We start from the raw sequence: 22637 nt of genomic DNA, 5'->3' as shown, positions 1-22637 counted from the left end.
TCTGTCTGTCTGTCTGACTATCTATCTATCTGTCTGTCTGTCTGTCTGTCAATCAATCAGTCTGTCTGTCTGTCTGTCTGACTATCTATCTATCTGTCTGTCTGTCTGTTTGTCTGTCTGACTGTCTATCTATCTGTCTGTCTGTCTGTCTGTCTACCGGTATCTATCTATCTATCTATCTATCTATCTATCTATCTATCTATCTATCTATCTATCTATCTATCTATCTATCTGTCTGTCTGTCTGTCTGTCTGTCTGTCTGTCTGTCTCACCTCTTACCTGGTTCTAAGGCTGTCTGACACTGAGCTGGTCCAGTTTCTAATCAGTCCCATCACCAGGTTGTTCCCCATCTGTTTGGTGTGTTGGGTTAGCAGCTCTCGTACCACCACCTACACATGCACAACAACAGAAGACTGTAAAGTAAAAAATATCACACATGTGTCCCTGAGAAGTACATTTTATTGGGCTTTTAACAGATGCATTAATGTCATTTCTTTGCAATTAATATACATTTTAACTATAATACATTTGAATTTGATTGCAGTTAAAATGCAATTAAGTGTACAAACACATGGCGTTAAGTATATTCTTTTAAAATATACTATTTCCATAATATATACTCTTTTTAAAAGTATGCTAAAGTGTACACTATTCAAAAAACGTTCAGTGGGGTTCCAGTATATAGAACTCTAGGGTTCTTGACTCAATTGTAAAGAACAGTCTTATATGATTGCATAAAACTTTCATGTTTAATGGGTTATTTTTCTAGTGATTTTCCGAGCTGCCTAATTCATAAAACGTAATTCAAATTAAAAGGGAATTAAGACAAAGTTATTTAATTAAAACTAAATCCATAAAATTACCTCATGATGGAAACCCATAAAAGGTTCTATATATGAAATTTCTGACAGAAACATTTAAAGGGATACTCCACTTTTTTTGGAAATAGGTTCATTTTACAACTCCCCCAGAGTTAAACAGTTGAGTTTTACTGTTTTCGAATCCATTCAGCCGATCTCCGGGTCTGGCGGTACCACTTTTAGCATAGCTTAGCATAGATCACTGAATCGGACAAGACCATTAGCATCTCTCTCAAAAAAATGACCAAAGAGTTTAGATATTCTTACAGCGCCTGAAAATAGTCCTCAGCTCAGTAACTTCCAACGTGACCGGGACTAAGTTTGTCTAACCTATTAGACCTATTTTCAGGTGCTGCGTCATATCATTACGCCTGCTGGACTCATGGTACTGCAGCAAAGTTTCTTGATTATTACGCAGGAATGAGAGTATAGTTCCTAGCCATATCAGCCTAGAAAATCGCAACTTTACATTTTCTGTCGGTCTTAGTACACGATGTAACTACAGAAGAGTCAAGTTTTAAATAGGAAAAATATCGAAACTCTTTGGTCATTTTTTTGAGAGAGATGCTAATGGTCTTGTCCGATTCAATGATCTATGCTAAGCTATGCTAAAAGTGGTACCGCCAGACCCGGAGATCAGCTGAATGGATTCGAAAACTCTGGGGGAGTTGTAAAATGAGCCTATTTCCAAAAAAAGTGGAGTATCCCTTTAAAGTTCTATTAAGTGCACTTCTATTTCACAAGGGAAATTACTCATTAGTAATTTATAAAATACTAAAGATCAATGTAAATGTCTGTCTTAAACTTTCACACCATTTAGAGAATTGGTTTACAGTAGAGACTATTGACTGTAGAAGTCTTTGTACTTTGAGTAAGTCTCCGGTCTGTATTAGCAGCCAGTATCCTACATACACTACGCTACTCCACCCTGTCTTTAGCATAAAGGAGTCTCCTAATGGTCAGAACTTCCCTTTGGTCATTAGCGTTCCTCGAGGGATCCCACAATCACACAACATCGCTCTCTAAACAGCACAAACTAAACACACGACTCCAGAGAGTCAATGACTCATTGTGTCCTAATCATTGTGTATGTTTCTGCCCTACATACGCAAAAACCTAAAATAACCTCATCTACTTCTTTTTTCACATCTGCAGTAAGTACAACTGCATACTGTAAAACAATCTTCTCAAAGTAACCGATTGGACACACTCTTTCAGGGCGCAGCCAAAACGTAACAGTGTGCTGGTCATGTGTATGAAATTTGGAGCTAAATGCTAATTTCCCTCATGACAGGTGACACTAAAATCTTTTAATAACTTCATTAGACTGATGTCCTATGGAAAAGTCCCCACAACCAATCTGAGAGCGGGACTGAGAAATAAAGAGAGGGTCTTGGTTTAAGTGGCTGGCAGAGCCTCTCACGGTTCTTGTGACTTTAGTTTAATCACTCCCAGCACCCTCTATTTTCACATGTCCCAATATGACCTTTGGCATTGGTTAATCATTTGTTGTTAGCTTAATCAAATCAGAGTCCTTACAAATTTAGCAAAAAACCTTTTGAATTTTTCTTCAAAACAGCAAAACTGCAGCAGAATGATATTAAAGTAATAGTCAAAGGAAGCAGGCCACAGCTTAAAAAGAGAATTTTGTGATAAATCCATGTCTTTCCAGGATTCAAAGTGATCATATCATGAGACATTTATTTCATTTGCGACATAAAAAGAGTTTGATGCACTACGAATGAATGCTGTGACTTTCAGACCTCAAAACATGCACTTTTTTAAATGATCTCAATGTTAGAAAAGAGTGGTTCAAACAACAAAAACAACAGTCATCATTTACTTTCATGTCGTTCCATTTTCTCCAGAATGTCACAAGACTCGTGTGAAACAATAACGTTTGACGTCACTGACATCAAACCTAGTCATATGGACTAGTTTATAGTACTTTTTTGTCCTTTGTAGCACATGAGGTTGAGTAAATGAAAATATAAAAATAATGATAGACATTTATAATGGTACAAAAGATTTCTATTGCAAATAAATGCTGTCCTTTTGAACTTCCTAATCCTGAATATCATGGTTCCCGCAAAATTATGAAGCAGCACAACTGTTTTTAACACGGATAATAATAATCAGAAATGTTTCTAGAGCAGCAAATCATGAATGATTTCTGAAGGATCATGTGACACTGAAGACTGGAGTAATGATGCTGAAAATTCAGCTTTGATCACAGGAATAAATTAAATTTTACAATATATTCATATAGAAAACAGTTATTACTGTATTACAATATTACTGTTTTTAATGTATATTTGATCCAATAAATGCAGCCTTGGTGCATTTTTAAACATCTTTCAAGAACATTTTAAAAAAAACGTTATTCTTTTAAAAATGACTAACGCAAGTTTTGGAGGAAGAAGTTTATGCTAAAATTAGCATTTCTTGAAAAGTTCCAATTCTGATCCTGCTATTAAAAGTAACTATACAGAATTTAGACAAAAAGCTAATATTTTGTAACTGTAACATTTCATAAAATTCAAAACTCCAAGGATGTTATCAAGTATTAAATTAGGGGGACAAATGTACATGTTTAATAAAACATGATAGTTCATGTTGTCACTGTGGTTTTGAAATGACAACACCATCAGCCTGTTTCCAAGGTTTCACTTGCATTGCTTTATTTTGGTACTGAAGGGGATAATCTAAATTCAGCAGAAAATACATGTCTTTAGGCCTCGGCAAGCTGTGAATGCAGACGTTGTGTGCGAGTCTCCATGCGTGCGAGTCTCTATGCATTTTATGTGTGAATGTGTGTCATCTTATGTGTCTATAATCGATGTGGTGCTAATCAGAACCGGCATAAAATGAATCACAAAGCTGATCTAATTACCCCAACAGTTTTCTTATAACCAGCCCCCATACTAGAGACACATTATTATTGCAGATTCAATCGTGTGCTATCGCATCAAAATGACCCCCTTTATTCTAATGCCTTCATAATCCACTTAATTCAATTTAGTTCGTGAGACACAGTTTATATTTTAAAAGAATTGGCGCTTGTCTAGTTTTCCCTCCAAGCGGTCATCGTGTTGTTTACACTGTCTTGTTTGTCTGAACATGGGTATTTAAATGTGATATTGCACTATATTAAGGGAATATCTCCAAAATAAGTAGGAAAACAAATAACAACCTTAAGGAAAAAGATGGTGATAAACATGACCCTTGTGACCAAGTGTTTTGTCCCCAGCTTTATGAGTGCATTTGTTGTGTGGTGTCATCTAGTCGGGTAGTGTTTATGAATACCTGAAGCATGACCATGTTGTCACCCTCAAATGTGACAAAGACGTCGGAATCGCACTTCAGAGACGGAATACGGTTTTCCATCATGAAGCCCTGGGGGAAAATCAACCACGGTTCATGTTTAAATGTGGCTACAGGAAATAAAGGCAATCAAAATATGCACAGATGTTATGACATACACTTATGGACATTGTTTAAATATAATATCATCCACTTTAAGGTTTATATAATCATTGAAACAAAGTTTAGAGTGCTAAACACTGCACTTTATTTGACCACTTTCAATGTGTTTACTCAAACTCATATAATTACCATAAAAGTGAATAGAAATAACTTTTTTTTTTGCAGTCGCTTTTTTGAAATGACTGAGACTAATTAAGTTTTCCATTTTCAGGGTTTGGTTTTCGATGGTGAAACGAAGGAAAAACAGAGAAGATTGTGTCTAAAATGTAAGTAATTTAATATTAATACTTATTGCTTATAAAACTGTTGTATAAAATCAATATCACATTTGCAATATCGTGCTGACATTCAGGAAAAACAGAACTCCCGCTCGCATGATATGTCATGGGCCCTATCTTTACACCCGGCGCAATGCAGCGGCAAGCGTGACGCAAGTGTTTTTTGCTAGTTTCAGCCTGACGCAGTTATCTTTTTTTTTTGTGGCGGGTCCACAACACACATGCACTCTACTTATTAAACACACAGGGACGCACAGCAGCACACAAACATGCCAAATATTTAAAATAAAAGGATTACAATGTAAAAGATTATTATTGTGTACATAAAGATATGGTGGAATCCGGCTTGCACACTTTAACCTCACGCACGAGCAGATCCGTTTGCGCTCTGGAGACGGCTTCGGTCTTTCCACTATCAAATTCCGTCATGTAAATAGTGAATTAGCCATTGCCGCAACTGGCATTTAAAGGGAATGGGAGATGAGACTCTGATTGGTTTAACACATGTAAATCCCAAAACACACCCATTACTCATTAAGAGAATAGGGACAACCCTTTTAGACCATGCGCCGGGAGCGCCGACCATTTCTCCCGTCGTTAAACTAGCAAAAGTGGATTCGGACACGGCCTAAGTGAACTTGCGCCCTGAGCTTTAGACCATGCACTTAGATCGTTAAAATAGGGCCCTATATGTTCAAGGGGACCTATTTACAAGAGGTAATATAAGTCTCAGGTGTCCCCAGAATGTGTCTGTGAAGTTTCAGCTCAAAATACCCAACAGATATTTTATTATACCATGTTGTAAATGACATGCTGTTATCGTGCATGTGTCTTTAAATGCAAATGAGATGCAGCAGTCTTTACAGCTTGTGCCTCGGATACTCTGCCATAAACTAAAACATTTGTTTGGTTTTGATTATCATCTCTATCATGGTCACGCTCATTTGACAGATATCAGTCTAAACTTCTGGCTATCAGACGATGAGTCCCGTGAGTATTAAACTGAGTTTTCTTTCACGTCTTATTGCGCTTAAACTGTCAAATACACACAAGGTTGTCTAAAACACACAAAGTTCACATAAACACAGTTGGTTATGTCTGTGAACGTAAACAGCAGGGAAAGAAATCGCTTGTGTATATTAGATCTGTGTGTTAAAGTGAAAGCAGCGTAATATACAGTACCTACTGCTGTATATGCTGTTAATATGAACCAAACGACAAAAGAACAACAGAAAATCACTCACTGCTCTTGACTGAATAACTTTAGTAGCTTTAATAAGAATACATTTCTTACTTGAATGCTGCTGTTAAAGGCTCTGGCGAGGTGATAAACATGACGGACTGTGTACAGCTCACTGAGGGGCGGAGTCTATGCTAATAGGTCAGCAGTCGTGGGCGGGGTCTACACATTACATAGAAACTGCAAACGGCTTATTCTGAGACACTGCTTATGATTTATGGGGATTAAAAAAAGGAGTGGGTGGATTTTTACCATTATAGGGGGGTTGTATACAAACACTTCATTTATGTTCAAACACCATTTTACATAATAACAAGTGCTCACAGAGGGGCATTTTTTCACCCATATATTGAATTTTTGCTGGCATTTAATAATTAATTTTGGTAGTATTTTTGACCTAGGCCCCCACTAATTAAGTGGATGCTGAAGAAAATGTGATTCAAGGATGCTAAAATGTTGTAAATGATTGCCAGGATGTTGATATATGGTTGCTAAAGTGTTCAGAGTGGTTTTTAGCACACTAATATGCAGTTGCTAGAGTGTTTTGGTGAGTTCTTGAGCGTTTCTAAGTGGTCACTTACTGGTCCAAATGGTCAATAACCCCCTGCAAGGCTTGAGTTATAGTAATAATGATGCTTATCTTAGTAAACACAAATAATACTGATGGAGGAACCATTTGTTTACAGTTTATAGTGCCTGTTTGTTTGACAATACATTAGACACTTTTGTTAAAAAAAAAAAAAAAACCTTCTCAAAGTTAACACGATTGCTGTTTTCTGTCTTACTGTGAGATTTGCGTTGCGTGAGAGCAATCATTTTTAATGTTAGATGTGTGAAACCAAAAAGGTAACCTGTGATCTTCGGATGAGACGTAACCCGTCCTTCGGATGAGACGTAAAACCGAGGTCCTGACTCTCTGTGGTCATTAAAAATCCCAGGATGTCCTTCGAAAAAGAGTAGGGGTGTAACCCCGGCATCCTGGCCAAATCTGCCCCTTGGCCTCTGTCCATCATGGCCGCCTAATCATCCTCATATACTGATTGGCTTCATCACTGTCTCCTCTCCACCAGTAAGCTGGTGTGTGGTGGGCGTTCTGGCGCAATATGGCTGCCGTCGCATCATCCAAGTGGATGCTGCACATTGGTGGTGGTTGAGGAGATTCCCCCCTTCCATATGTAAAGCGCTTTGAGGTCTCAGAAAAAGCGCTATATAAATGTAACGAATTATTATTATTATTATCTCGGTTTACTTATGGTTCTCCCTATGGTACCCTCTGGTTTCACACATTTTAAATATATATATATATATATATATATGCTGTTCATGCCACCAGCACCAAAAGCCAACAAACAGCGCAGGCTATCAATGAGATCTAAGTGTGTTGATTACATCACCAATATTTAAATTAATAAATCATAAAACAATACTTTATATAAAATCTACATATTAAAAAAGAGAGTTAAAACGAACGTTTTGGGCCATTTTTGTCTTTACCAGATCATTTTAAATTGTCCTGTAAAGGTCCTAGATACGTAGATTTATAAATAATATGATACAAACTGCATGTATAGTAATAATTATAAAAGCAAAATGCATTTAAAATTTTTATTAGAGCAGAGCATATGAAACATGTCAATGTCTACTGCTCACGTATGCTAACACTGTCCACAAAACGTCAATGCAAGTTATTCTTTGACAGTTCAGGATGTTTGTATTTCACACCACAGGACATTAGTATCGGTGTATATGTGTGTGTGTTAGGTGTAAAGAGAGACACACACACACACTCACTCACCATGCCGCCAGTACACTCACGGCAGTCTTGCAGACACGCGAGGTTCTCCCACGTGCTGTAGGCTTTGAGTCCTGCGACGAGGGCTTGCAGAGCGCGATTGCTTTGAAGGTCCTGGCCCTGACACAACGCATCATCCATCAAGCCTGCTGCGTATCTGAGAACAAACATAGGAACACACGTACAATGCACATACATTACAAATACAATGTACATATTTTTGAAGGAAATTGTGTTCATCAAGGATGCATTAAATTGATCAAAAGTGACAGTAAAGACGCTTATAATGTTCTAAAACTTTTCTATTTCAAATAAATGGTGTTCTTTCTACTCGTCAACGAATCCTGACAACTGCTTTCAACATTTATAATAATCAGAAATGTTTCAAATCAGCATATTAGATCATGTGACACTGAAGACTGGAGTAATGATGCTGAAAATTCAGCTTTGATCACAGGAATAAATTACACTTTACTATATCTTAAAATAGAAAATTAAGTAATTGTTACTGTATTTTATCAAATATCTGAAGCCTTGGTGAGCAGAAGAGACTTTATTCTTTTTTAATCATCAAAACACTGTAAAAAAGGGAATAAATACGCTCATTTCTCTCTCAGACTTTCACTGAACAGATTTTTTTGACCATCACGTTTAGTTCTCTTTTATTTTCCCATAGAGTGCAGACGCATCAGATAAATAGTAATGAAATCTACAGTGGTTTCTCAGAAGGAGGCATCTGAGTTCTTCTTTTCCTTTAATTCTTCTCCTGTGGTATTTCTCAGAATGTGCAACTGACCTGAATTACACAAAGACAGAGACCTCCAGTGGAGGTCCAGTGAAACTGCTCTTTATGCTGACACTTTACCTTTATGTTTATAACATACACTCACCTAAAAGATTATTAGGAACACCATACTAATACTGTGTTTGACCCTCTTTCGCCTTCAGAACTGCCTTAATTCTACGTGGCATTGATTCAACAAGGTGCTGAAAGCATTCTTTAGAAATGTTGGCCCATATTGATAGGATAGCATCTTGCAGTTGATGGAGATTTGTGGGATGCACATCCAGGGCACGAAGCTCCCGTTCCACCACATCCCAAAGATGCTCTATTGGGTTGAGAATTGGTGACTGTGGGGGCCATTTTAGTACAGTGAACTCATTGTCAGAAACCAATTTGAAATGATTGGAGCTTTGTGACATGGTGCATTATCCTGCTGGAAGTAGCCATCAGAGGATGGGTACATGGTGGTCATAAAGGGATGGACATGGTCAGAAACAATGCTCAGGTAGGCCGTGGCATTTAAACGATGCCCAATTGGCACTAAGGGGCCTAAAGTGTGCCAAGAAAACATCCCCCACACCATTACACCACCACCACCAGCCTGCACAGCGGTAACAAGGCATGATGGATCCATGTTCTCATTCTGTTTACGCCAAATTCTGACTCTACCATCTGAATGTCTCAACAGAAATCAAGACTCATCAGACCAGGCAACATTTTTCCAGTCTTCAACTGTCCAATTTTGGTGAGCTCGTGCAAATTGTAGCCTCTTTTTCCTATTTGTAGTGGAGATGAGTGGTACCCGGTGGGGTCTTCTGCTGTTGTAGCCCATCCGCCTCAAGGTTGTGCGTGTTGTGGCTTCACAAATGCTTTGCTGCATACCTCGGTTGTAACGAGTGGTTATTTCAGTCAAAGTTGCTCTTCTATCAGCTTGAATCAGTCGGCCCATTCTCCTCTGACCTCTAGCATCAACAAGGCATTTTCGCCCACAGGACTGCCGCATACTGGATGTTTTTCCCTTTTCACACCATTCTTTGTAAACCCTAGAAATGGTTGTGCGTGAAAATCCCAGTAACTGAGCAGATTGTGAAATACTCAGACCGGCCCGTCTGGCACCAACAACCATGCCACGCTCAAAATTGCTTAAATCACCTTTCTTTCCCATTCTGACATTCAGTTTGGAGTTCAGGAGATTGTCTTGACCAGGACCACACCCCTAAATGCATTGAAGCAACTGCCATGTGATTGGTTGATTAGATAATTGCATTAATGAGAAATTGAACAGGTGTTCCTAATAATCCTTTAGGTGAGTGTATATGAACTGATATTATATGTGCCTTCAGTGCAATGTAAGTCACAAACATCTGCCAAACAGCAAAAGTTCATCTATGTTTATCCATGTCCAGTTGAGTTGCTCAACTCTGAACACTGAATATAGTCCTCAGTTTCTTTAGTTCTTTGTCGGTTGTTGTCTTTGTAATGATGTTTGTCCTATACGCCAAAGAGTTTTGTTTTTCATTCATTAATGACCGTTTGCATTTAGATCCTCACCTGAACTTCTTTCTTGACTCAACATTACAACTATAAAGATAAAATGCTGTTCGTATTTCTCACAGCAGTTTTTTTTTAGTAAAAACCTTTAACACAACTTCATTGGTAATATTATTGGCTTCTTTACATTTACGCATTTGGCTTATTTCCAAAGCGAGTTACATTGCATTTAAGGTACACATTTACATTTGATCAGTTCTTGCTTTCCCTGGGAATCAAACCCATGACCCTGGTGTTGCGCTATTGTTTAAGCTACAGAAAAGCTTCTTTAAAGGGCTCCTATTATGCTTTTTTGCATGTTCATCATTCTTTAGTGCATGAAAAATGACCGCCTCCATTGTAGTCTTGAGTTTTCTTCCGGGAACGAACACGTCACAATATTCCTCATTTAAATAATTCATTTGCAAAATAAAGGGGCGGGGCCTGGTTGAGTTAGAAAGTAGTGTGTTGAAACTCGCAGTTATGGTAAGGGGCGGGACCAATCACAACACACTGATCCAGCTGACCAATCAGAGCACAGTGTGCTTTTCAGAAGGAGGGGCTTCACAGAGACCGGAACTAAACAGAGCGTTACTGACAGACCGGGAAGAGAGGAGCCGCGACAATGTACAATATGTGAAAAATAATGTGTTTTGAACATTCAAGCATGAAAACCTATTCTAGAAGAGCCCAAAAACTAGCATAATAGGTCCTCTTTAAAGTAAATTAAACACCTTGTGTCTTTCCTCACCGTTTGAACAAAATCATCCGCTAAATAAATTTACATTTACATTTACATTTAGTCATTTAGCAGACGCTTTTATCCAAAGCGACTTACAAATCAGGACTAAATTAAGCGAGTTATCATGAAGAGGCAAAATACAACAACAACGCAAGAAGTGTTCAGAATACGAAGTTCAGGCATTATTCAGAGTAGCATAAGCATGATAAGTGGGATTTTAAGGGAAAGGTTTTTTTTTATTATTTTTTTATGAGTTTAGGTGCTCATGGAAGAGATGGGTTTTCAGCTGTTTTTTGAATGTTGTCAGGGATTCAGCATTCCGGATGAGGGTGGGGAGAGTGTTCCACCAGCATGGAACTGTGAATGAGAATGATCTGGAAAGTGATCTTGTGGCTTTCTGTGATGGAACCACGAGACGTCGCTTGTTGATTGATCGTAGGCGTCTGGTGGGGATGTAGGCTCGTAGGAGTGAGTGAAGGTAGGAGGGAGCTGTGCCTGTGATAGATCTGTAAGCAAGCGTCAATGCCTTGAACTTGATGCGAGCAGCGAGAGGTAGCCAGTGCAGAGAGATTAACAGAGGGGTGACGTGGGCCCTCTTGGGCTCGTTGAAGACAAGACGAGCTGCAGCATTCTGGATCATCTGAAGAGGTTTGGTAGCACATGCTGGAAGTCCGGCCAGAAGAGCATTGCAGTAGTCAAGCCTAGAAATGACCAGGGCCTGGACGAGGAGTTGTGTTGCGTGCTCAGTTAGGAAAGGTCTGATCTTCCTGATGTTGTGCAGCGCAAACCTGCATGATCGAGCTGTCTTTGAAATGTGATCTGTGAAGGTCAGCTGGTCATCAAACGTTACTCCCAGATTTCTGACCGACCTTGATGGTGTGATTGATGATGAATCAAGCTGGATGGTGAAGTCGTGCTGTAGAGACGGATTGGCAGGGAGGACGAGCAGCTCAGTCTTTGCCAGGTTGAGCTGCAGGTGATGTTCCTTCATCCATGTGGAGATGTCTGCCAGACAGCTCGAGACCCGTGCAGCTACTGTGGGATCATCTGGTCGAAATGAGAGGAAGAGTTGTGTGTCATCAGCATAGCAGTGGTAGGAGAAACCATGTGCCTGTATGATGTGTCCCAGTGATGTAGTGTAGATGGAGAAGAGGAGGGGACCGAGAACTGAACCCTGGGGAACCCCTGTGGTCAGTTGATGTGCTCTGGATACCTCGCCTCTCCATGCGACTTTGAAGGACCTACCTGTGAGATAGGATTCAAACCAGACGAGTGAAGTTCCTGTGATGCCCAGTGATGAGAGGCTGGACATAAGGATCTGATGGTTCACGGTGTCGAAGGCAGCAGACAGATCAAGGAGAATGAGGAGTGAAGATTTGGAAGCAGCTTTTGCAATCCGTAGGGCTTCTGTGACCGACAGTAATGCAGTCTCAGTTGAATGCCCTTTCTTGAAGCCAGATTGGTTGACATCCAGCTGGTTGTTTAGAGACAAGAAGGATGTTACTTGGTTGAAAACAGCTCTTTCAAGTGTTTTTGCAATGAATGGTAGGAGAGAGATGGGTCTGTAATTCTCTACAAAAGATGTGTTTAGCGTTGGTTTTTTAAGCAGTGGAGTGACCCGAGCCTGCTTGAATGCTGTAGGGAAGGTGCCAGTATGGAGGGATGAGTTGATGATGTGTGTGAGTGCTGGTAGAAGTGTGGGAGAGATGGCTTGTAGAAGGTGTGAGGGGATGGGGTCTAGAGGGCAGGTGGTAGGGTGACTGGAGAGGAGAAGTGTAGATACTTCTTCCTCTGTTAGCGGCGAAAAGGAGGACAGAGGGGTATTGGCTGTGGGAGGGGTCGGTCTGGGTTCCTGTGTGTGTGGAGCTGAGAATTGACTGCTGATAGTTGTTGTTTTGTTGGTGAAGAAGTTTGCAAAATCATCGGCAGTTAAGGAGGAGGAGGGTGGTGGTGGAGGTGGACAGAGGAGTGAGTTGAATGTCTTGAAGAGTAGTCGTGCGTTGGAGGAGCTGTTGATCTTGTTGTGGAAATAAGAAGATTTTGCAGCATGAACATCAGCAGAAAAGGACGAGAGGAGAGATTTATACATACTCAGGTCAGATGAGTCTTTTGATTTGCGCCATTTCCTCTCCGCTGCCCTGAGTTCGGTCCGGTGTTCACGAAGAACCTCAGATAGCCAGGGGTTAGAAGGAGTAGCGCGTGCTGGCCTGGAGGAGAGAGGGCAGATTTTGTCTAGAGTAGAGGTTAGAGTGGAGCATAGGGTATCCGTTGCAGTATTCACATCCAGAGATGAGAATTGTGAGGGTGGGGGAAGAGAAGAAGACACGGCAGAGGAGAGGTGGGAGGGGGAAAGTGAGCGTAGGTTTCGCCTGAGGGTGACTGGTGGTGGGGTTGGTGGCGCAGGGGTAGCGAGTTGTAGACTGAAGGTGATGAGGAAATGATCTGAAACATGGAGAGGCCTCACCAAAATGTTGTCTGTGATGCAGTTGCGTGTGTAGACCAGGTCCAGTTGGTTGCCTGATTTGTGAGTACCTGTGGTGATGTGTCGTTTGAGATCGAAGGAGGCTAGTAGAGAGGTGAAGTCTGTTGCATGTGGTTTTTCGAGATGAATGTTGAAGTCACCGAAGACTAGAAGTGGGGTGCCGTCCTCAGGGAAAGAGGACAGCAGCACATCCAGCTCCTCTACGAAGTTACCCAGCTGACCACGAAGTTACCCAGCTGACCGGGTACTTATACTTATAAATGATATAATAGATCAAATATAGAGTGGGAGGTAGATTAACCTTGTGGTGAAGGTGAGAGCGAGGGCGGCAGCGAGATGTGGCATCAGTCTCAGAGACTGCGTCTGGTGCTCGATGATCTTTACCTCTTCCTGGTCTTTCGGACCGAACTGTCTGCGACTGTGAAAGAGACATTACGCATATGTGATGATGGTGAAGAAGAGTTTCATTCTGCACACTTACACACAGTCAGAAACCTCTATCTCTGTGAAACACAATCACATACAAACCAAACCAGACACAGAAAGGGGTCGCAGCAAAGGGTCAGACATCCCACAGCACACCTGGATGTGTGACGAAACACCGGAGGACATGAACCGATAACCTTACACGTAACCGCACTCCTCTAACCGCACGCTAATACTGAGTGCATGCATTTGTGGGTGCGTGTAAGTGTGCTGATGAAGGCATACTGTGGTGGACGTCTTGGTCTTGTGTCTGCATGTGTTTGTGTCTTTCTGCTGTACTAAAGTTGAGCTTTGTACACCTGTTACCCTTGAAGTACCACAAACTGTATCTCTACATCTAACATATGCAGGTGGCTTCCCCACAGAGCAGACGCGATGGGAGTGTGTGAGTGTGTGCGCGCGTATGTGTGGTTTTAAAGGTGAGAAGCCCACACAGAAATCCTATTGTAACTCACATCATCTAAAGTCGAGAGCATTCTCTTATACAGGCCGCTTCAAATTAAACAGATGCCTTTATGTATAGTCACATGCTATATATAAAGGCAAATTCGGTTGCTGATGCCACTGTAGAAACACTAAACACATTTATTACAGAGGACTTTGTACAATACAGATGGCTGTAAAGCAGCTTCAGTATCAATGTTAAAATAAATACAACTTTAAATATAAAAGCAGCACTAAAAAGACAATAGTGTCATTATTCATCGCACGTCAGTTCAGTTTAGTTCGATAACAGTGTAAAGTTCATCAAATTATGAAACGAGGTTATAAGCAGCTCTACAGAGGACAATACAGTAGTTATTCAGATCAAGTCAAACTGACCAAAAGTAGGTTGTTGTTGAGATCAACAGCTGGTCATGTGATCTCGACACAGCAGCCTTCGTGAAGGAGGATTGCTTTATCTCTTGGCTTTTAAAAAAAATCATTTACAATTAATTTCTTTAGAACTAAACCTGTTTTTCGTCAGAACACAGACCTTTACCGCAGCATCTATGAACTATTTTGAACTACAATATTCTCTAGTAGGACATATAGAAGACAACGGAAGACACAGAGGAACCACATGAAGTAAGCACACACTTACAATTTCCTGAAGACTTGATGAAATGCAAAAAGTGGCGTCTACCATCTGAACAATTGTCCTTCATAACGCGAAAGAGATGACAGCGCTGTCTGTTGTGATTTAATTCGCAACGCATTTACAACCCACATACTTCCTCCTGTATAATATTTTTCAAATATGATGTTATATTTGCTATTCGGCAGAATCTTAATATAATTATATAATCTTAATATAATTCTGATTCTGTTGCATTACCTAAAAGCTATGTGGCTATTAGGCAGTGTTTGTTAAAATATAAACATTAGATGAAACTCAAACTTAAAATACTGAAATAAAATGTAATTAAAGCTACATAAAAATATATTTAAAGCTGCAGTCCGTAACTTTTTGGGGTTAAAAATGATCCAAAATAATGTTTTGAGCAAGTACATAACCAGCCAGTGTTCATAACTATCTGCTTGCCTTAAAAACGGTAAGCTTGTAATAATGTTTTTAACTCCAGTGGGACTGGTGGATTTCCGAGGGAAAATCAAGCATGTCTTTGCGTCATTACGTCACATCTGTCCACATAAAGAAGAGCCTCGGCTAGCCGGCGATGAGTGTGAGGATGCTGGAGGTGGAGATTTATAGCCTTTTCTCACAGCACTCGATATAATTAAACTTAGAATTTGATGGCGGATTGCAGATTTCGAACAGAGATGGCGACAAAGAGGAAAAACTACGGACTGCAGCTTTAAATATATATATATATATATATATATATAAATATTTTATATTTAATAAAAATAAACAGAAATATTAAACAAAAACTATAACTAAATGACCAAAACTGAAACTAAACTCAAAATGAAAACTGAAAATATCAAAAATTGAAAATATTAATAAATACTATAATAGTATATAAATAATAACACTGCTTAATTAATGTGAACAAACAGCTGCATGAAGAAAAGTCATTTTACAGACAGAGCAAAACTGCAAAGACAAACTGTTTAATATTTCACAATAATACCAACGGATTATTTCATGTCGACTTTACGTGATTGCATATAGCTTTTGAAGAAAGCATCAATCTCTGTAAAGCTCTTATCATTGCAGCGACCATTAAAAATAACCAGTGGACGACTAGACAACTTGTTCGAGCGAATCTACGAGCAACACAAGCTCAACTTGACCACCAGCTGTTCGACTGTTGTTTTTAACCTTCAGAAAGTCTGAAGCGCAATGGTTTTGTGGCGCATGTCGTAATAAAACAAACTCAAACCAAGAAGAGGTGTGGTGGGCTGAGAGCTGGGAGCCTGATAACTGCGAGTGCGGTTTCTCTATCACACCTGGCGGGGCCCGAGCGCTCATACGTGTTTTGGTACCAAAGCCGTGGCTCTTTGTTCCTCCGCTGATATGTGTGCGAGTGGGTGCGCAGAGCTGTTTTGCAAATGGAAAACCTGCAACTATAGAAAGCAAACATTTCCTCTCTTTCTGTATTTTTTTCACTCTGGGGATGCCATCTTCAGAGACACCCTGCAGCCGCCCACGCAGACGCACACACACACGCACGCACGCACACACACATGCAGAAAGCCACATGTGAGGAAGACAGATCTGCAGCGGACCAGAGTATCCCTCTGAACTGGATGTTCACTGCGCCTGCGGTGAGGAGAAACTCCACGCGTCACGCCGCTCTCATGTTGTTTTCACTCATTTCTAGAGTTTGTTGTTTATTTGTCTCTCCCCCGAGACCACATAAATAGCTTTTGAAACTCATCGATGGAGTTTTGATGTCAGTTTTTGCGTTTGAAGGAGCGCTGCTTTAAAATACCGATAAATAATTACAGGGAATTCTTTTGATCTGCATTGCATGAACTTGCACAACATTCTCACACACACACACAGATTTTGTTAACATCCTACCTGTGACTGTAGCGTACTGCGATGACAAGCCCCAACTGCACAGAAAACACAGATTTAGCACACTGTGTAAAGGTGAAGACTAGTCATTAAGACGTGGTTTAAATACTTTAAAGCAGTGGTTCTCAACAAGGGGATCGAGACAGTCTAAAATGATTTAAAATACTTTAAAATAAGATAAAACATCTAAAACTCAAAATGTAAGATGATGCCATGTTTCTTATTTTAATTCATTCCCTCAACACGTGCCATTTTATTTTATTTCTAGACCCGGAAAGTCATGGGAATTAGTAAAGTCATAGACATTTTTATAACAAATATTCAAGCTCTAATATTTTATCGGGTAGAAATAGTTTTTTGTGAGTAAAAAAACATCACAAATTCATTAATAATATGTAAACGCTGAAAAACGTTCAGTTATTGAAACTGATTCTGTAATATTTTATTTAAAATGTTCATAATTATTTTAATTAAGTAAAATGTTATTATTCTAAATATAATTAAGAATATTTCTATAAATATTTAACTAATTTATACTGCCATTCCGAGTTTCTGTAAATAAAAAAGCTTAAAAATGAGCCGCTTTTTTTTCTTTCTTCCAGCAGAAGTATCTTTAAATATGGTCTGGGAGGCCGAAAGGTTGAGAACCGCTGCTCTAAAGTAAAGAAAATGTTGTCATTGGTAATAATTAAAGCCACAGTTCACCCAAAGATGATAATTTACTCATCCTCATGTTGTTAATGCCCAAGCAGCTCTTTTTCATACAAGGAAAGTGAATGTGGTCTCCATCCACTTTCACAGTATGGGAAAAAGCTGCACTTTTGTGTCCTGTGCGAGATAGAAAAGTCACAGAACAATATGAGGGAGAATAAATGACTGAGTTGATCTATAATTAACTGAGCCATCCTTTAATTTCAGCCTACACTTAATGACATAGCTACGTCTGATCTATGAGAATGCTGTACGCCAGTGTTGTTATTGTGAACTGAAACTAAAGCTGAAATAAAATATAAATATAACATGAAAAACTGGAAATTAGAAATATTGCCTTGCAACTAACTGAAATTAATAAGTTGAAGTGCTCAAATGATATACATAACAAAATTCCTAAAACTTAGAGTGATTTCAAAATATGAATAAATACTATAATAGTAAATAAATAATACGCTGTCGTGTGATTGAGAAATAATTACATGTCTCCCTCTTGTGGTGAAGCTGATGCATTACTTTCACAGAGAGGTTTGTGATGGTGCATGATACTCATATTTCCTGATGATAAACATGGATTTGTTTAAAGTACAGTTGTGTTGGGTGTGAGAAAACCTTCATGGCTGCCATGGCCTGTACGGTGAGACCCAGACGGGTGGGTGTCAGGGCAGCGAGCATTGCGTTGAAGCGCCGGCTTTTACTGACGACAGGAGACGAGTACAAACCCTCAGCTGACACAGAACCAAACCTGCAACACACAAATGCAGTCATTTAAACACCACAGTCTACCTGAGTATTGTTGCTGACCGTGTCCATCTCTCATGACCACAGCGTATCATCTTCTGATGGATCCTTCCGGCAGGATAACATGCCGTCACAAAGCTCAAATCATCTCAGACTGGTTTCTTGATCATGACAGTGAGTCACTAAACTCAAACGGTCTCCGCAGTCACCAGATCTCAGTCCAGCAGAGCAGATTTGGCATGTGGAGGAACGAGAGATCATCCGACAAATCTGCAGCAACTGTGTGAAGCTTTCATGTCTCAATATAGACCAAAATCTCTGAGGAATGTTTCCAGCATCTTGTTGAATCTATGCCATGAAGAATTAAGGCAGTTCTGAAGGCAAAATGGGGTGTTTTGGCCTATATATATATATATACACACAGTATCATTTAATATTTATCACTATTTACAATATTCCATTTCATATTGGAATCAAAGCACTTACAATTTTCCCAGTCATTTAAAATCCATGGATAAGGATTTTAAAATAATTTTATAGCGATTATACTCGTAAACATTTCTGGACAATGAATGATTAACTAGAAAAACAAACATTTGGATTCCCTTTAGAAATTTCCATGATAATTTCATTGATTTTTCTCATGTTTGTAAATCCCAATTTTAGTTTTTTTTTCATGACTCTGGCCATTATTATAACAATATCTTGCAGTTACATTTATGGTTCACGATGCCTAATCTAATTCTGACCGTTAACTCACTTTCCCAGCAGATTTTCCCGTGGTATCCGTACGTTATTAAATATCAAAATGCCATTGTCAACCCCATTCAGACCTGTGTAAAAACAAATATAAAGTAGAACAATCAAATCTGGAAAGCATTATTCAGGAGGGCTGTATTGTAAAACAGCGTCCTCGTATTACCCTCCTTGTGCTTCATGTCAATGGTCGTCACTCCCGGCCACATGACTCCATTCTGTTCCCGGATCGGCACAATAAAACAGTGGGGACCTGAGACAGACATGTTCTCAATAAGACGCATGATTTGAGGTGTTATTCATATTCATAAAACAGATTATGTGCCAAAGTTTAATACTTAGCGAAAATAGTTTGTTAAAATCATTAACTCCAAGAACTAATAATACAAACATTTTGTTCTCATACTCACAGTTCATTCTCTTTATCAACAGTGAGATTCATGCTGAATCATTTTTAACACATCAATTGGTGCATAATACATAATGCTAAGCATTTGTATGTTTTCCAAGCATTTTTAGATAGCAAACTGATGAGCACCAAACTCTGCTACAAATGATTACAGATATAGTTGTGAATACATGTCTAAATATAAACTATTGAGCACAAGCGAGGTGTTAAAAACATGCCGGACATGATGAACAAAACACATGCGGACAGGTTCGAGATTATAATTTAAGTGTGAACGGTCGTTGCATCTGTCTTACCCTGAGATTCTGCATTTATAATGAGCTGAGCAAATACAGCAGCATAGTTTCCTATCATTGCGTTCCCGATGTACATTTTCTGAGCATCTTCGGAAGGTGTGTGAATAATAAACTCCTGCAAAACAATATGGGCTGCATGTAAGAATTTTCACGTTTTGATCACTTTTTATTGCTAATGTGTGACAAGCTTGTAATGAAACTTAAGAAATAAGGCCTTCCCTTCTATGTCAGCCTGTAGACTGTTTTTTTATGTGAAGAACTTGGGACGTTTTTACCGGGAAAATCAAAAGGATGTGATGTTTAATGTTCAGGATAATGCAGAAAGAGCCATTCTGTATTGTAATGTCAATGTGTCGTGCAAAGAAAAGGGATTAATTCAAACTATAGTCTCACATAGTCAGATCTATATAGTCTCAAATACACTTTATAATCAAACTATCATAACTGAGTAATTTTAACGACCTCATACGTCGACATATCCACATCGCTATGATCAGATGCTTTCTTAACTGCTGTTTTCTCACCGCTGTCATTTTTGTGTGTTTATTTTGTTACTGAGAGGAAAGCGCAGCACATATTTACATATTCATCTAAACGTTGCAGCGTGAACGGCATCTGGATGTTCGTTAACAGTATAGCCTATCTCTGCAAAAATATTTCCAACTTTGCCGTGAGTATATCAGGGACTTGAATCACGTTCAGTCTCTTGTACGTTACGTGTGCACGAGCAATAAGTCGCTGACTGCAGTTCACTTAACGGCCACCGGTGTTGCTAATAACAAAGGTTTCTCAATTCTACATACTATCACCTTTAAGCTTAAATCTTTGTCTATTTCACAATTATCCAACTAAGTGTGGATTTGAGATGTTTGTGAACAGGATCTCTAGAAACGAGATCCATTTCTTCTGTACTTATATCCAGGAAATAGTTCCTTAATTTCCAAATAACAAATTCAATTTCAGTCTGTTTCCCACAAAGCTATTAATAATAATAACTTTATTTTTATATAGCGCCTTTAAAGCAGCTTCTCAAGGCGCTTAACATGATAGAACAAGCAAATAAAAATATCAGAATTTTTAAATAAAAAATAAAAAACAACAGACTAGAGTATAAAAGTCAAGACAAGCAAGGAAAAGCCGAGTTTTTAAATATGATTTAAAAATATAAACCTATTATTTGGGTTCGGAAAAAAATGAATATAGATGATTTTTTTTTTTTTTATCATAGTATTTGTTGTATGTTTTGTATCTCCTCTAATTATTTTTTCTTTTCTTTTTGTACAGCACTTTGGTCAACCTTGGTTGTTTTCAAAAGTGCTTTATAAATAAATATTCTATTGTAATATTGCATGCTTTTTACTTTGGAGTTTGACGGTATAAATCACCAGCTAATATTTTACGACATAAGTAGATGATGCCGGAATTCAAATTTTGGGGTGAACTATTCTATTCGTTTAAAATTTGCATTGCAATCACTATTGAGCCTAGATCGTCCAGTAGACAAAAGCATAGAGTAGACCTGGGTATTACCTGTGAGTATTGATCGTATCGGGCCTCAGTGAGAATGCCTCGAACGTTGCTACCGTGGCCCCTCTCGGTCATTGCAAACATCCCTGTAAACTGTAACTCCTGCAAATAAACGCAGAATCATATAGATGTTGCATTGACATTACATCAATAAGTGCAGCCATTGCAACACATGTGCAAACTCAAAAACTGAGCCAAAAAAGAGCAGGACTTTGGCTTGCAAACATGTATGTGCACATCTATTGAGCGTGTTGCGCACAGAATTTATTCATGACTTACTGATACAGGCAGGTACCACTTCATCTTCTGCTCTGGACTGCCTAGATTATTGACAGCACCTCCGTACAGTCCGCACACAACACCGAGCTGAGGGTTACAGCAAGCAAATTCAAATGCACCACCATAGTGTGGAACAAATGCAAATGTGGAGCATCATGCGTGCCAACATGACATGCAAATGTGCCTCAGAACAGCTAAAAAAACTCAGTTATAATCTAAACAGCAAGCAAAGATGCCAGAAATCCTGTTGCATCTGATTTCATCTTAATAATTACCTTTAATAAGAAGCAACTGGAATATAAGAATCTAGCAGAAAGCTGACAAACCTTGACTCCCGTGGCCATGTCAGCGGAGCAGATGAGCTCAGTGATGCCCCAACTCTTGTTTATGAAGCCGGTTTGCTTCTCTTTTAGCTAAACAAAGGCAAATAAGATGTGCATTACACTAACAAAACATACCATTGTACTGCCTACATGCTTTTGGACATGGTATCATGGTAAAACCACATTCTTTTTATACTCTGTTTTAGGACATCTACCATGGTAACTAATGAAACTGTGCCTCTGAATACAATGCAAATTGAATTTCACTACTATGATATCAAAGTACTATTGTTTTTACCAAATGACATCCTATCTTTACCATGGTAACAACACAGTAGTAATGCGTAATGAAGATATGTACCTGATTTTGAAGGTGTTCTCTCATGAAAGGCAGTCTTAAGATGTGATATAGTCTCTCTGCCGTCAGGTCTCTGCTCTGATCCAGAGTCAGTTCATAACTGCACAAGAATTAACATTCAAATGACGCGCAAAAGGGATTAAATCTATTGAAACCGTTAACAAAATGTGCACTGACTCCATCAGGTGTCTGGAAGAAGAGGTGACTGTATATTTCATTTCATTTACTCAAGCTAACTCCTCTGAATGAGTCTTTAAGAAAACATACCTGCTGGACTGAAACAGATCACACTTTGAAATCGCGTCCCGAAAAGCATCTTTAATCTCCCAGAATTCTCCATCCAGATATCTGGCAAGGCTGCTGGGTTGTTTTTGATCCATGGATGATAACAAGATGACTTGAGTTCGTCTTGTTTTTACTTTAACTGTAACTGTAACATTCCACTTCCGCGTTTGGATGATGTCATCGCGTTCCGCGGCAACACAGCCAATACCTTTTTTTTTTTTTTTTATTGCCAAACATATTAAAATATGAAATGCATAACTCTGCATTTTATTAAGTATAATAAACTAGTAGACAGTTGCTTAAG

At 39.1% G+C, this 22637-nt stretch overlaps 1 protein-coding gene across 2 annotated transcripts in view; it reads right to left on the bottom strand.

Moving 5' to 3' along the window:
- acoxl (acyl-CoA oxidase-like) overlaps positions 1 to 22568 on the bottom strand; it is a 49892-nt gene extending 27324 nt beyond the window's left edge. The window contains exons 1-14 of one of the 2 annotated variants that reach the window (XM_084390536.1): positions 22316 to 22564; positions 22052 to 22148; positions 21694 to 21780; positions 21368 to 21454; positions 21092 to 21190; positions 19562 to 19676; positions 19023 to 19109; positions 18861 to 18933; positions 17972 to 18104; positions 16652 to 16686; positions 13496 to 13612; positions 7660 to 7813; positions 4167 to 4256; positions 280 to 389 (exon numbers count right to left, since the gene is read on the bottom strand). In XM_084390536.1, coding sequence (XP_084246662.1) covers positions 280 to 389; positions 4167 to 4256; positions 7660 to 7813; positions 13496 to 13612; positions 16652 to 16686; positions 17972 to 18104; positions 18861 to 18933; positions 19023 to 19109; positions 19562 to 19676; positions 21092 to 21190; positions 21368 to 21454; positions 21694 to 21780; positions 22052 to 22148; positions 22316 to 22428 — 1397 coding nt within the window. In that variant the 5' untranslated portion in view covers positions 22429 to 22564. Of the gene's footprint in view, positions 1 to 279; positions 390 to 4166; positions 4257 to 7659; positions 7814 to 13495; positions 13613 to 16651; positions 16687 to 17971; positions 18105 to 18860; positions 18934 to 19022; positions 19110 to 19561; positions 19677 to 21091; positions 21191 to 21367; positions 21455 to 21693; positions 21781 to 22051; positions 22149 to 22315 lie in introns of both variants that reach the window. The other variant, XM_084390537.1, reaches the window with a different exon arrangement.
- Positions 22569 to 22637: the final 69 nt, after the last annotated feature.

Source organism: Rutilus rutilus (genome assembly GCF_951802725.1).
Source record: "Rutilus rutilus genome assembly, chromosome: 20".
Lineage (NCBI taxonomy): Eukaryota > Metazoa > Chordata > Actinopteri > Cypriniformes > Leuciscidae > Rutilus > Rutilus rutilus.
Note: the sequence above shows the minus strand (reverse complement) of the source record. Positions and strands in the feature narration are given on the sequence as shown.